The following is a 16,750-nucleotide window of genomic DNA, read 5'->3' as shown; positions in this document are numbered from 1 at the left end:
AAAGTATAAGTTAATCTATATATATGTTTCATTTGCACCAGAGTGAACTGACATACGCGAAACCACACACCCAGGAACTAGGAAGCTATTGATGGTCCTCCGGGCCGGATAAATGGTTGATTCGATTCGTTACGGCCCGGTCATCCATTGTGTTCCCGCTGAGAAAGTGCGCCTTATTAACGGCTTTGTGTTTGAGCTACGAGACAGTGTTTTTGTGCTTACCAGCAATTCTGTGCATCGTATCCTTGCCGGGTGTGACTGTGATCTTCGTGTATGTACTTTACGTGTTTTGAGACTGAAATATGGAGCAAATACTTTCAAACAAACGTCTCCTCGAACGTGACGTCACACGTTTAGAGAAGAAATTGGCGGCAGATGATCTCACCGCAGGTAATGTTTTAGTGTACATAGACCAGTAGCGAAGCGTAGTTTTACGAAGGAGGCAAGCAATGTTTCAGTACAACAAAACATGTAGTACAACGACATGCCGAGGGGAAAGATTCAAGGTTTATAGCCTCATTTACCCAGTCGCTGGATTTGTCAAAATATCGTAATAAAGTGACTGTACTAAAAATAAACCATATGATCCGCAAACGTCACATTTACTTTTTTAAAAAAATCCAGGTAACGTTATTCATATGATATTAAACGTTTTGCATATGCGAACTTTCCGCATACGACTAAAGGGAGACGGAATTTCTTACTTACTTATTAGTACCTTTATTTGTTCATTATTATTTAATATGGTCAAACGGTGACCAAACCGATTTAGATTAAAAAAAAATGGGAATCATTTGTTTATTTTACGCTGCAAGATGTAATTTAGTATTTTTGGGCACCCTAAAACCGCATTGGAGTAACTTAAACACTAAATAAAAAGTTAAACACAAACAATAAAAAATTCATTTCAAAGCAAAGAAACACATGCATAGACGATGTACTCACCACAATAAATTTCAAACTCTTGGTGTTGGTCGACCCCCTTCCACGATTTTCATTTTAACACTTATCTCTCTCGAGCTAAACGAAGCAATTTTCAATTGCTCAATAATACACCCGCACTTCACATCAACCGTTCCTAAATACGCGTTCATTCCGATAAATTCACAGCACAAAACACGAAGCAACAAACACTCACACTATCCCACGCGCTTTCCACAACTGCAAATACAAGCATCCACACAAGATCAAATTGAAAATCTCTGAAACAACAGAAAGTGATACCAACCTATTTCCTTAATTTTATCCGTCACAAAGGAAAGATATATCAGTTTGGAGATAAAAATTACGCGGAGGAATCAGAATCATTTCAGCAGAACGAGTATGTACAATAATATTTAAGTAATAAAGTGTCATTCAATGGCGTGCCCGGTGCGAAGGGGGGGGGGTGGATGGTAGACATAACCCCCTTTTGGCCCAGTATATCTAAGAAAAAACGTCAAAGGAAGGAAAAGATGACAAAATGTGGACCGTAAAAAGACCCTGGGAACACCACTTGCGTCATAATAATAGAACTTAAAACATATTCGGGCCTCCCCGATGGCGCAGTGGTAGTGTCGTCGCCTTGTAATCAAGGGGTTCTGGGTTCGATACCCGGTGGAGGCACAAGTGTTTCAGATCCCATTTTAAACTGTAGGTCCAGTCCCGATTAGCCTTACTGTGCATAAAGTGGACTTAAAACAACAAATCAATCATTAAAACATATTCTTGTGCTCATAAAATGCAGAATGTATACGATTTACTTCTATGCCATGTACAAATATCAGTAGATAGTTCTTTCTCAGATAGCTTTATTTTCACCCCAAGTTTTATTCAAAAGCAGTCAATTTATTGATTGTAAAATTTGTGAAAGAGCTCACTTGAATTACTGCGTAAATAATTTGGCAGTTGCAAACACTGGTAGTGGTCATCACTTCTGGCGTAATTTGAGCTGGACCGACCAGGAAGCAGGGTGCGGGACCAAGGTCCGTCCAATCTTCCCTCCCTCCCTGAGAAAACTCTTCACGGGGGTGCAGAAATTCCACTGCCCCAACTCCCAATGTCAACTTTTTTTACGCGTTTTATATTTCGCGAAATCTAAAATAATTTGTAATATAATATGATATATATGGAATTTAGAACAGTGATAATAACTTCTTTTAGTTATTTTATGACTAACAATTATTATTATATTTGCGATCTTGTTTACGTGTTCATGAAGACAAATATTCGTTACTAGTTTTTTGCTGGCAACGTACCCATAGATGAATCCTTCTGCTTTCGGTTGAACTCGGCTATTTTCGGGAATCACGCAAGCTCGGAAAGCACAGCTTTTTGTAGAAGCTTTGTGGACGGGTTCCACCAAAATTTCACGCTTCGCCATGTGACTCCTTCGGAGGCCTTATTTTCCCGCAGAACGGCTGCAAGCATTGAGGCTGGTGCTTACTACAGAGCTGCTGGGGGAGTTTGCGGCCGCATTTTTTCGCGAAATCGAGTGCGATGGAAACTAAATACGGTTAGAACATTAAGTACATTAAATGATATTCGAATTATGCAAGCAGTGCTTGCATTGCTTGTACTATATCTTCGCCTCTGACATAGACAAAGCATTACAACTGACAGAAGTCACTCAAAAACTGATCCGTGAAATCTCTGAAAAGTGCACCGACGAACAGTTTGAGCAATATGATGAGGAAATTGGTTCAGTGCAAGACAGGCTCGACGAAGCATTGGCCAAGTTATACATCGCGAAAAAACAGCAAACTACCGTGACCGTGACCGAGACAAAGACAGTGAGTGATGTGCGTCTACCAAGATTGGATTTGCCTACTTTTACAGGAAATCTGCAGCAGTGGCTTTCTTTTAGAGACTTGTTCGTGGCGTCCGTACACAACAACGCGTCACTTTCGCCCGCGCAAAAACTTCAGTATTTGAAATCGAGCGTCCGTGGTGAACCCGCGTTATTGTTACAGTCTATAGCGATAACCGATTCGAATTACAAAGAAGCTTGGGACATTCTGACTAACAGATATGAACAGAAACACGCGCTAGTGAACGACACAATTAAGCGGCTTGTGTCCCAACCCTCATTACAAACTGAGTCTGATGTCGGCTTACGCAAGCTTGTTGACGTGACGACAGAATGTGTTCGAGTTTTACGTGTGTTGGACATTCCAGTGCAGCATTGGGACGCTATCCTAGTGTTTCATACCGTGGAGAAATTGGACAGTACTTCGAGGCAACAATGGGAGCTGAGCGTGTCGTCCGAGCAACTTCCTACTTTCGAACAGCTGAGCGTCTTCCTGGACAATAGAGCGAGAGCGCTCGCAGCATCTGCATCTTCCAAGGACCCGAAACCAGGATTCCAAAGGAAACCCCCCACCCCCCACAGTGAACCCAGTGCTAGAAGAAGTGCTAATTCATTTCACGTGTCGTCCTCTTGCCCTATGTGTCGAGAATCGCATTTTTTGAGTAAATGTGAAGAATATATGAGCCTATCTGTGCCAGAGAGGGAAGCGTTTGTGAAATCGAAGGGCTTGTGTTTCAACTGCCTTGATAATTCCCATTTTGTGGATAAGTGTAAATCAGGCTCGTGTAGGTCTTGTGGTAAGTCTCACCACACGTCTATCCATCGTGAAACTTCGCAAAGAGCTAAGGTAAGTGGAAACGTGGCAACACCGCAAGTGGTGTCGCACATAACAGCTGATACGCAGTTTCTGGAATAGTACTTCCCTTGTCTGGAAGAATATGTCTTGTGGTCTTAATTGTTATGGTCGGGGTAGGGGGACAATGTTCCGGCGGGGCCTCAATTCTCCTATATCTTTGATAAGCGGATTTGAATGGACTTGGATTTTCCTCCAAAGCTTTGCTTGAGCTGAGTGAATGGCTTCCATGAGTGGTGACCACTCCAAATCTTCGTGCATGTTGTATTCGGGTTGTTCTTGAGTGGTGTCCTATCGCTCTATTTTGCACCACTTGGAATTTGCAATGATGGATGTGGGCCATCTGCTTCAACACTGATCCTACGTACAGTAATAAGGGCCGGATCATCCAATATATATATAGCCCCAATCCCACCACTCACTCACTGACTCACTGACATAAATGTTCTCCATGAAGGAAGCCCCGGAGGCGAAAAACGCCCGATTACGACCCCCCATGAAATCGTCCCAAAAGGCCGAGAAAATTCAAAAATCTCTCAATCGGCCCTTCCTTAAGGGAGAAAATGCCCTTTTCTCACGTCCTTAGCAACCGTTGCCACGGGCATTTCTTTTGCACACATTGTTTCCTTCAATTCTTAATTGTCGAGATACATTATATTTCTCACAGATCAATAAGAGATGAATCAACTCCTGGTTAGAAAAGGTATTTCAAACAAGGGTGACCTCTACTGCATAAGGAGTTTCAGCCCACATACAATTACGCATAGGTATATTAGTAAACTCAGTGCGAAAATATTTACATCGTCCTTGTTTTAATTAAATGTTTAGAGGTATAATAGCAAACAATTATTTAAAGAGTTTGCGGTGCTTGTTGTTCACCATGGAAACGGACGTTGCTAAGGAACTTAAATAAAGTTTATTATCACCCCGAAAAATACTGTAAGTGAATTATGCGAGACTTTTCGTATTTCAAAATTCAAGCGTCAGAATTAATTACAGAGGCAAGGTAGGAATTTGAGGGAAATAAAGGAAAACAATAATTTTCCAATTACATTTAAAAATGTGAAAATGACAAAAGCCGTAAATATTGCATTTCCAATTTAGTGTCGCTTTTGTATTCGTTTATGCAAGACATCCAGCTAATAATCTTGATACGGTTATTACTTACTCAGTTTATTATTAAGAAAATAGACAATAATACTTTGAATATTTGTGCCATATTAGAGCCCATACACACATAAAGTTATTTTCTAAACTTTTCAAATTAGCGAACTTATACGCTTGTTCCCTTTCATCCAATTCCAATACAACATGCAGACATTTTACCCAATCTATAATATGATTACGCACATAACGTGGCCCAAGGTCACGGATGCGAGCGTACAAGACGTGGCCAAAGGCCACGTCGAAAGTATGCGAGTCCAATATATATAAAGCCCCAATCCCACCACTCACTCACTGACTCACTGACATAAATGTTCTCCATGAAGGAAGCCCCGGAGGCGAAAAATGCCCGATTACGACCCCCCATGAAATCGTCCCGAAAGGCCGAGAAAATTAAGAAATCGCTCACTTTGCCCTTCCTTAAAGGTGAAAATGCCCTTTTTTCAGGTCCCTAGCAACCGTTGCCACGGGCATTTCTTTTGCACACATTGTTTCCTTCAATTCTTCATTGTCTATCTGCATTATATTTCTCACAGATCAATAGCACACAGATGAATCAACTCCTGGCTTTGAAAAGGTGCCTGAAACAAGGGTGACATCTACATAATAAGGAGTTTCAGCCCAGATACAATTACGTATATATTGGTAAACTCAATGCGTAAATATCTGCATCGTGCTTGTTTCAACTAAATGTTTAGGGGGTATAATGACATGAAATTCCTTAGAGCTTGCCGTGCTTGTTGTTCATCATGGAAACGGACGTTGCTAGGGAACTTAAAGAAAGTTTATTTTCACCCCGAATGCTACTGTAAGGGAATTATGCTAGAGTTTTCGATTGATCGATTGATTGATTGATTTGGTGTTTTAAGTCCACTTTGTGCACAGTAGGCTATTAGAGTTTTCGAATTTTAAAATGTGAGCATCAGAATTCATTGCAGAGGAGAGATAGAAATTTGCGAAGAATGAAGGAAAACATTTCTTTATTTCAATTATGTTTAAAAATGTAAAACTCACTACAGAAGTAAAATGTTACTTTCGTTTACATAAAACATCTAACTAACTATCCTGAAACTGTTATTACTTACCCAGCTTATTATTAACAAAGAAACCAATAATATTTTGATTATTTGTACATATTACAACGCATACACACATAAATTTACGTTCAAAACTTTCCAAATAAGCGAACCACGTCGGCGAGCGCACGAGACGTGGCCACAGGCCACGTCGAAAGTGCGCGAGTCCAATATATATATATAGCCCCAATCCCACCACTCACTCACTGACATAAATGTTCTCCATGAAGGAAGCCCCGGAGGCAAAAAACGCCCGATTACGACCCCCCATGAAATCGTCCCAAAAGGCCGAGAAAATTCAAAAATCGCTCAATCGGCCCTTCCTTAAGGGTGAAAATGCCCTTTTTTCACGTCCCTAGCAACCGTTGCCACGGGCATTTCTTTTGCACACATTGTTTCCTTCAATTCTTCATTGTGTATCTGCATTATATTTCTCACAGATCAATAGCACACAGATGAATGAACTCATGGTTTTGAAAAGGTGCCTCAAACAAGGGTGACATCTACATAATAAGGAGTTTCAGCCCAGATACAATTACGTATATATTGTTATACTCAATGCGTAAATATCTGCATCGTGCTTGTTTTAACTAAATGTTTAGGGGGTATAATGACATGCAATTCCTTAGAGCTTGCCGTGCCTGTTGTTGTCCATGGAAACGGACGTTGCTAGAAAACTTAAAGAATGTTTATTTTCACCCCGAAAACTACTGTAAGGGAATTATGCTAGACTCTTCGAATTTCAAAATGCGAGCATAATAATTTATTACAGAGGCAAGGTAGGTAAAAGAGGGGAATGACGGAAAACGGTTATCCAATTACGTTCAAAAATGTGAAAATGACAAAATAAGTAAATATAAGATTTTCAATTTAGTGTCGCAATTTAATTCGTAAATGCAAAACATCCAACTAATTATCTTGAAACGGTTATTACTTACTCAGTTCATTATGAAGAAAATAGACAATAATAGTTTGAATATTTGTACCTTATTAGAGCCCATACACACATAAAGTTACTTTCTAAACTTTCAAAGTTATATGTTCCCCATCATCCAATACAACATGCAGACATTTTCAAAGTCATTAAGATCATTGAGGAACCCCATCTATAACGTGATTGCATTCACAACGTGGCCGAAGGTCAAGGATGCGAGCGTACAAGACGTGGCCAAAGGCCACGTCGAAAGTACGCGAGTCCAATATATATATAGCCCCAATCCCACCACTGACTGACTGACTCACTGACATAAATGTTCTCCATGAAGGAAGCCCCGGAGGCGAAAAATGCCCGATTACGACCCCCCTTAAAATCGTCCCAAAAGACCGAGAAAATTTAAAAAATCACTCAAATGGCTCTTCCTTAAGGGTGAAAATGCCCTTTTTTTAACGTTCTTACCAACCGTTGCCACGGGCATTTCTTTTGCACACATTGTTTCCTTAAATTCTTAATTGTCTAAAGTGTAAATCACTAACCCTGAGACCTTCTGTAAACAAACGGTCTCACCGATTCGATGTATCACTCCGCGTCAGCTGATTCATGACCGCAACGACAGAACGTTACATAAATATTGAGTAGAATCTGTTTCTCACCCCCTTTTCAAAGGCTGTCCTTGCTGGTGTTTTGAAAACAAGCTCGGAGAACACGGAGACCTTCCCGCACGCATAGAACTCGGCATGTTATTTTTCTAAGGATAAGTCAGGCAATATTACTAAGTTGCACTACTTCCTTGCTGTTCACATGATTATTTTTATCAAATAACCAATGTTATAAAATATCATTATGTACACAAATCTCTAAGCTCATTGAAAGTTACAATGCATATTACTACAAAATGTTCACACTTATCTTGCCTTGCCATGTCACCAAGTTATTTTACGAAGTGCACTATATTTGGCGGAACAAAAATCGTTAATAGGATGCTTGTCAAAGTTTCCAACTGCAATAAATTTACCAACTTTCTTTGTCTTGTCTTGATCATCATCATGGATATATTTATTGGACTTACAGCAATGCATATGGCTGTTTATGCCCATTATATATTTTATTTACATAAGATACAATTTACATAACATCTTCAAACAAATTTCAAATACACTCCTATCTATATCATCCTTAGAAATATACATTACCATGTTATATCATTTTGTCTAAAAAAAAATGCAAGTAAAATATATTCAATTCACATGCAAGAAAGAAGCCAAATTTATGGGAAATGATTACTGGTGCAAGGAGTTAACCATAAAGGTGAAGCAATAAGTAAAAAAAGAAAGAGCATTGGGTTTAAAGTGAGACGTCATTTGCGGCAGCGTATCCCATACTACAAATTGGCCATTGTTTTACCTTACGTAATGAATCCTGTAACAACGCTGGATTTTCGTCGATTATTTTACTTCTATGAGTTTGCAATGCTTTCTGCATGCAGGTGGTTTTGTTTACAGAAGGTCTCAGGGTTTGTGATTTGAACTTTAGATACATTATATTTCTCACAGATTAATAGCAAACAGATGAATAAACTAATGGTTTTGAAAAGGTGCCTGAAACGAGGGTGACATCTACATAATAAGGAGTATCAGCCCAGATATAATTACGTATATACAGGGTGTCATTTTAATGGCGCCCACGGACCACAGATTCGTATAGAGGACATCAAAACAAACAACTTTTCTCAGTAACATTTTTCTCGTTGGTGCGTGGATTCGACGCTACAGCCGTTCAATAAAGACCGTTTTGCCGCCTGGATGCTGGCAACCCAACACAACATTTCATCGTATCTGTGACGTCATTTCCTGCGGCGAAACAGCACACGTCAGGGTTGCAAGTAACACGCAAATTTTGTAAAAATGACAAACTACCAACCACATTATTAGCTGTAAAACGAAGCGAGAAACTCGTCCAGTAGACAGAACATCATAGCCTACCAGCCAGAAGATCAGCAGTCATCTCCGGGGAAGGGAGAAGTGAAACAACGATATGAGAATGGCAAAAAAACGTATTCAAAATGAAGTGTCAATATCGGATTTTGTCTCAGCCTACATGCCAAATATCAAAAACAATAAATTTTATTGGACTTACAGCTTACATGTGGCTGTTTACGCCCAGCTATGTCAAATATTTGCAAATCTCGTTGCAAATTTGATATCTACAGGTTTGTGTCCAGATGCCTTGTGGTGCTTTTGTGCTGATAACGGAAGTATCCGAGATTCACGTTGTTACATTACTCCTAAAACACGTACAACCACAGTAGCAATGTAATTATGAATCAGTAGCAAATATACTGTCCTGTTCACAGTTGCAAACTAATACATGTGTATCCGGTGCATAGATAAACACAGTCGTGCTTGTTTTAACTAAATGTTTAGGGGGTATAATGACATGCAATTCCTTAGAGCTTGCGTGCCTGTTGTTGTCCATGGAAACGGATGTTGCTAGGGAACTTAAAGAAAGTTTATTTTCACCCCGGAAACTACTGTAAGGGAATTATGCTAGACTTTTCGAATTTCAAAATACGAGCATCAGAATTTATTACAGAGGCAAGGTAGGGATTTGAGGGGAATGACGGAAAACAGTTATTATCCAATTACATTCAAAAATGTGAAAATAACAAAATACGTAAATATTGCATTTTCAATTTAGTCGCTATTCAATTCGTTGATGCAAAACATCCATCTTCTTATCTTGAAACGGTTATTATTTACTCAGTTCATTATGAAGAAAATAGACAAAAATAGTTTGAATATTTGTACCTTATTAGATCCCATACACACATAAAGTTACTTTCTAACTTTTCAAACTTATACATATGTTCCCCATCATCCAATACAACATGCAGACATTTTCAAAGTCATTAAGATCTATCAAGGCTGTTTCCAAAAGGTACAAAGTACATACTTGAAGTACAGTCTTGACGGAAGTGACGTCACCTAGTGCAGTTCGAAGCGCCAAGCAAACGAGTGTACAGCTGGCAGCTGACGAGAAGAGCGCTGGCAGAAGAGGTGTGACGTACTGCCAGGCGACTGCACTCTTTTGCGTGGGGGAGGTGCTCGTCCGCCAGAACTCTTGTCGTCAGCTTGACAATGACCCGCCAAGAAGAAAACAAGACTTCCTTCTCCCCGACCACCCCAACCACCCCTAAATTCTGCAAATGAACCTGACCCTCCCTTTCCCTCTGTGCCCCGTCACCCTTCATTCAGCGATCTTCTCGTCGGCTGCCGGCTGTACAAGACCAGAGGACGCAGCACACGAGCGGTGCACACTTGCGATCTGTGCTTGCTTTTCATTTGTTAAAAAAATGGACGTCTGAAGTCAATCAGCTGGTAGTTGTAGTTCTTCCATTGTGTGGAAATGTAAGTAAACAAGTTTTTAAAATACTATGTAATTTTATTTATTGGTTTTATTCATATATGCGTGGTTTCTTTCTTCTATAGTGGGAAGGTGTTTAAAAGTGAGAAAACAATTTCTTTTCCCGCGATCGTAAACCATGTTGCGGAATGCGTGAAAATTAATTTGAAAGAGCAAATTTCTTTCATATTTCTATAATTAATAACGTGCTGTGTTATATAAACTGCACGCCGAGTCATGTGTGTGTTGTTCACGGAAAACAAGAGTGTCACATACAGTCGATGTTTGATAATTTTAGTTTCGAAGCAACTTTTGTTGCATTCCTCACTTGTGTTGGCGCTGCAGTCGAAGTGCAGTTCGAAAGCTTTCCGCTTCCAGGCTTCAAAACCGCACTGCGAGTATGCTCTCGAAGTATGCTCGCTTCAAGTATGGTCTTGCAGCTTTCGGACACAGCCCAAGAACCCCATCTATAACATGATTGCGCCCACAACGTGGCCGAATGTCATGCATGCGAGCGTACAAGACGTGGCCTTCGAAAGTACGCGAGTCATCCTATATACATGGATTCTGTCTTCTAGTTGGAGAACGGGCGAACTGAGTATTGGATATAAGTAGAGACATTGAATTTTCGCGATGCGCGAAATCGCGAAATGTGAAAAAAAAATGCAATTTTGAACATTCTGCACGTAACTACACCCCCAAGGATGAAATATGCATGAGTTTTATTCGCGAAGTAACGCGAAATGTGTGATTTTCCACGAAATGAACGCTTTTTCGCAAAATAACAGTAAAATATCATCAAATTAAGTAGAAAACACGCAAAAACCGGCAATCGAGGTTGTGCGCGCAGACTGTCGATTTGTCGATTTGTAACGAAACATTTGCCTAAAGTTTCCTACCACTTGCAGCTGAAGAACGTTTTATCTTCGATCACATCAGAAAGACGCTGCAAATTTTGATTTCCCATGCACATAATGTCAGTTCGAAAACTTCGCTCCCTGTCAAGCTGCATTCCTTTCTTCCCTCGAATGTCTACTCAACTTCCAGTTTCATTGAACTTGCTACCTGTAGCAGCGATAAGATTAGTCTGTTCCCTCACATCAAGATAAGAATGTCTGTCTCGCTCGGAGAATGAATCACACACACCCGATAGTCCAAAACGTAAACAAACCTTGGAACTTCTAGTTCCACGCAGGTCTCCCTTATCGCACAACGCAAGGACAACTTTGCGTTCTGACGTCACCGGAGAATACTTTTACTGTTAGGCTAAATGCCTAAGTTGTTAGGTTTAGTTCTCTTATCATAATAGCATAAATAATATATTTACAGTGTATTTATGCTAAAAGAAGCAATCCTAACAACGTAGGCATTTCTCGTCAGACGTCAGAACGCAAGGTTGTCCACACGTTGTGCGAAAAGGAAGACCCGTCCCACGCCATTTTATTATATATATATAGGTCAGCAGCTGAGCCGACTGCACCTGCAAACTGGCGTCGCTGGGTGGGTTCACTTTCCCCCTGAAAACGAAGTAGAGTTTTACCTTTTCTATTGGAAGTATATGGGAACAACTTATGAATCACAAATATTTCTTCCACTCACAGGTGAATGTGGAAGAGTGAGTTTAAATATATATATGCACAGCGAGACTTAGAACTGTGGTTAAGTGAAATTCTTCTTTTTTTTCAGTGCAATTACCATTGGCGGCGATTCGGGGGGGGGGGGGTCCCCACTTTCTTTGCCCCTGCACTTTGGCCTCTAAATACTAAGCGTTGTCTAGCAAGAAAAGTAAACTATCCTTGCCCCACCCAATCGCCACTACTGACAATTACAGTTGAAATCTAAGTACTTGTGTATGTGTACAGTATATAAAAATGGAGTAGTTTATCAATTTATAGCTCTTTTGTATGTTGTTTCCTCTCACGATGAAAAAGTGTGTGCCAATTTTTTTCCACCGCTGATCTCAAATTTTATTTACCGCTCTCCTCAGTTTTTATTTACCATAAATTTGTCTCCCTACGTATAAGTATCCAATATCCAATGCGTTGTTTTGCTCGGTTGGGCTTCATCTCGGTATGTTGGCCGAAGGTGAGATGACGATCCAGTGTCGCTCCTAGGTAGGTGACGGATGTTGTGCTAGGAACTGCTTTCCCGAAGAGCTGGATGTTTATCTTTCTGGCGGAAGGACCGAGTCCAAATTCTATGGCCTGACTTTTCTCAGGATTGATGTTTATCCTCAATTTGCGTGCCCATACCTCGAAGGTTTGGAGGTATTTCTGAAAAGCTTGCATGCTTGGAAGGAGTCTTCTGCTCCATCCAAAAATGGCAGTATCATCCGTATGTAGCGATGAGTTTTGTGTGGGTTGGGGGATATCAGTGGTGTAAATGGCATAAAGGAGTGGAGATAAAACTGAGCCTAGGGGGACTCCTGCTCTTACTGGTTTTCTTTCAGATCGTCGTCCATTGAAGGTAACTGTGAAGGATCTTCCGAGTAGGTAGTTGGCTAGGATTTTGCAATATCTGATCGGGAGCTTCATATTACGTATAAAGTTTGTATAGAAGACCAGCATGCCAGACACTGTCAAAGGCTTTATGGACATCCATAAATATTCCCAGGCCACGTTGGGCTCTAAATCCAAACTGGTGATTGGGGATGATGTGATGTTCTTCACAAAAGTCAGTGAGTCTTTTCCGCAAGACACGTTCGAATAATTTGGCTAGAAGTGACAGGAGGCTAATTGGCCTATAGTTTGTCGGTATTTCTGGATATTTTCTGGGTTTGGGAATTGCAATGATATTTGCTAGTTTCCAATCCTTTGGGAAATACCCAATCCTCAGTATTATAAGGGGGGTGTGTGTTGAAGTTGTTGTTTATTTATAGTTTGCTTTAAAGTTTGACTTTACTTTGAATATATACTATATCAAAAACAACAAAAACAAAAGAGAGGCACGCTTTACGCGGCCACACGCAGACCCTATTCCACGTGTGGTGTTCCGTATAATAACAGGTATCCCTTGAGATACCTGTTAAGCAACAGACGAACTTTAGCCTAAATTTAATAATCAGTAATCAGGGGAGCCCTTTGTAGGCTTGTGAATCACTTCAATGATAAAAGGTCAGACACTTTTGAACAACATATTTATTCATAAAAAACACCGCTTGTGGCATAGCTACCACCAAACATGAGCATTTCACTGTACATAACACAGAAAAAAGATATACAAAAGATTCTGTACTTACATACCAGCCGTTTTCACACTATACTATTCATACCTGGGGCCGTACACACACTATTTCACCCTTCATAGCCACATCCCGGCACATGGGCAATTTTGGGGTACACAACACTAAAAAATGGTAATTCAATCCTCCCTTGGTGTAACAAAGGCTTTGGGGGAGTGATGGATGAGTTTTCCTGGCTTTTCTTGCATGGATGGCTGAGAACAACTTGGATATTAGCTGATATTCTAGGGATGCTGTTATGGCGTCAGTTCTGCCGACCATGTGGTCTGGATCTCCACTTTGGATGAGGGACACAAAAACTCGCTATATTGCTGAACTTTTCACTGGGATCATTAAGTGCTGTTTTGGACACAATATCCCACTTGGTCACACACACTTAGGCCCGTGTTTACTATAAATGGATCTTAGATCCCTGTTTCCCTTATGCATCCTTTGTTGCTGGCACAGGCAGTGTTGGAGCTCTGGATCGTTGCCATCGTCTTCGGGTCCATCGGTTAGCATCGGTGTCTCCCGTAATACTTCAGGTTCATTGCTGCAGGAAGTCACTTTATACCAAGCCTTCGTTACAATGTGCGTGAATTTGATGACAGCTAGTTCAATGTCCCTTGGCGAATGCAAATGTATTCTGGAGTCAATCTCTGCATGAGTTTCCTGTCGGTATTGATTCCACTTGGTGGTAGAATTCTGCAGTGTCTGGAATCGTTGGCAGTAGATACCTTGTGCCAACAATGCTATTATTGGAAGGTGATCCGAAGTAATTTCATGGACTGCATAGGGGGCAGTACTAGTGTCCACTCCTTTCAGAAGAACATCTAAGACATCTGGGAGACCTCATTTACATGGATAGAATGTGGGTCTTTTGGTGCTATAATATGGAAATCTTTATCTTGGATCATATTATATAATATATTCCCAGCTGCACAGCAGGATAGAGACTAAATTGGGCCTGATGCTGCAGCTCAAATTAGGCCTGATCCACTTACATACTGTGATATATATATATATCATATATTATATATATAGTTTTCCTATTTTAATGTTTTTCTTGTCTTTTATGTTTTTTTATTATTATTATTGTGATTATGATAATGTACCATGAAATGATTATGAGAGGTGCACTAGTGCTGCTTACTTATATTGCTGTTTTTCGAGCCTTAGCAAGCACAAATTCTTTGATCTTGTCAGTGAAGTCAAGGCTGCGCAGCAGCTCATGCTCAATGCTCATAAGCGCCAGCATGCTTAGCCTTTACTGCCCCATTGAAGACCGCAGCTCTCCTTGGACTATTCCCAACTTTGAGAAGCTCCGTTCGCCGGAGGCTTTTGGACACCATCATGCACAGATAGATGCGCAATGCAATCAAGACGTTTGGAAATTTCTGAGAAAGATTCAACAATGACAGAAGCCTGCACATGGTAAGCTTTGCTGATTCGTTCAGTCACCAGTTTCTGAGTGCACATAAATGTAACAAACTGTACCAGGTCACCCGCCAGTGTGTCTTCCAAGTCATCATACCAGGAAACGAGATTCTTTGCTTTGTCCTCGATCTGCTCAATGCTCAATGACGTTAGCTCCGAGAGAAATCCGAATGTTTTAAAAACATCGTCATATGCCTCCATCCGCTTTTCCAGTTCAGCTAACAGACTGTCGATCATGACCAGCAGATACGTTTGAGATTTGAACGTTTCCCCTTGGCTGAGATCTGCTTCGTTTCGAGCTCCTTCATCAGGCATTCACTTTCGCTTACGGCCTTGATGCTGCTCATCTAAGCATTCGCCGTGTTGAACTTTTTTGGTCGCCATCTGCTCATACCCGTCAAATCTATCCGGTGCAAACTGAACCGTGTCGACCAGTGATGCCATCAAGCCAATTTCCATATTCATTCTGACTGTAGGGTATTGCAGGCTAATGCTCGTACTGTTGAGATGGCCAAGGATATCGTTCCAGGCAGTCGCCATAACTGCTGTCTCAAGTTCCTTCATCCTGCGTGAAAATCCCACTCTGGTTTCTCGTATCTGCCTTCTGCTTTTTATCTGCTGAAAGCTCATCCAGGACTTCCTGAATGCTCTTCCACCAGGGCCGCCGTTAGGGAACGTGAGGCCCTTGTATTATGTAATGTTAAAATATTGATAACATCCATTTCTTGTAAAATTATTCTTATCACCAAACCTGGTTATTAGAATTGTGCAATTATTACCTATTGTTAAGCATGAGTATCACCCATCAAAACTACTACTCAAGACGTTCGAAAATTTGATGTAAACATAGAAGTTAGAGTTAATCACGATCAAACATTTTCTTAAGATTTGAACAGGCGCCACTTATTCAACCAGTGTTGCTTGCAGTTGTATCAAAACACAATGCCCGTTCTTTTTCTTCTATGCCCAATTTTTTTACTGCTTGGTAAAAGCTTGATCTCCTGTAAATGTTGCAATTTCAGGTATACCTACGAGGATGATTCAAATGAAAACTTTAAAAGTGCAATAAAATTCCGAAAAGTTGTACAATTGATATGTAAGTTGGCAGGAGTTATCCTTGTGGTTGAAAGAATGACCAACAGGTGGCAACATGATGCTGCAACACTGAAGAAGGAAGCAGCGATCTGTTGCCCGTTTTTTCAGTAGTGAACGTGTTAAACCAGTTGATATTCATCGCAGGATGAAAGTGCAGTAGGGTGATTCGTTTGTGTCCCTACAGCAAGTGTACGAGTGGTGTAGAAAGTTTAAAAGCAGCATAACTTCTGTGGCGGATGCCCCGCGAAAATTCTGCACCAAACCTTCAGCATTAAAGGTCATGTTCACTCTTTCCTGGGATGCAAATGGGATACTTTTTGAATAATTACATGGAAAAGGGAATAACAGTGACCAGTACTTCTATGCAGATCTGCTCCAAAATCACCTTCACCCTGCAACCAGGAGTAAAGGACGAGGACTTGGACTTCAGGTGTATTGTTACTGCATGACAATGCCAGACCACATACTGCCCGTTTAACAGTTTGCGACAATCCAGGATATGAAATTTCGATGTCACCCACCTACCTTATTCATCAGACCTTGTCCCATGACTTTCTTTGTTCGGACAGCTCAAAGAGGCGATGGGAGGCAAGCATTTCCGAAGAGGTGAGAACCGCGGTGCACGAGTGGCTAGTCACAACCAAAAGAATTCTTCTCACGAGATATTAATTCACTTCTGAAGTGCATTACACGTCATGGGGACTATGTTGAAAAATGATATATGCATAATTTTTCTCTTATTTCCTCATTTGCCTCATAATAAATAATTAAGGTTTTC

General features: G+C 40.6%; 1 protein-coding gene across 1 annotated transcript; it reads left to right on the top strand.

The window, feature by feature from the left end:
* Positions 1 to 302: 302 nt before the first annotated feature.
* Positions 303 to 11,839, top strand: LOC146003418 (uncharacterized). The gene is made up of 3 exons (XM_083141702.1): positions 303 to 390; positions 2,581 to 3,635; positions 11,822 to 11,839. Exons 1-3 carry the CDS (start codon positions 303 to 305, stop codon positions 11,837 to 11,839), a joined length of 1,161 nt encoding a protein of 386 aa, XP_082997828.1.
* Positions 11,840 to 16,750: the final 4,911 nt, after the last annotated feature.

This window comes from Lepisma saccharinum, chromosome 20, assembly GCF_977018435.1.
Source record: "Lepisma saccharinum chromosome 20, izLepSacc3.1, whole genome shotgun sequence".
NCBI lineage: Eukaryota > Metazoa > Arthropoda > Insecta > Zygentoma > Lepismatidae > Lepisma > Lepisma saccharinum.
Note: the sequence above shows the minus strand (reverse complement) of the source record. Positions and strands in the feature narration are given on the sequence as shown.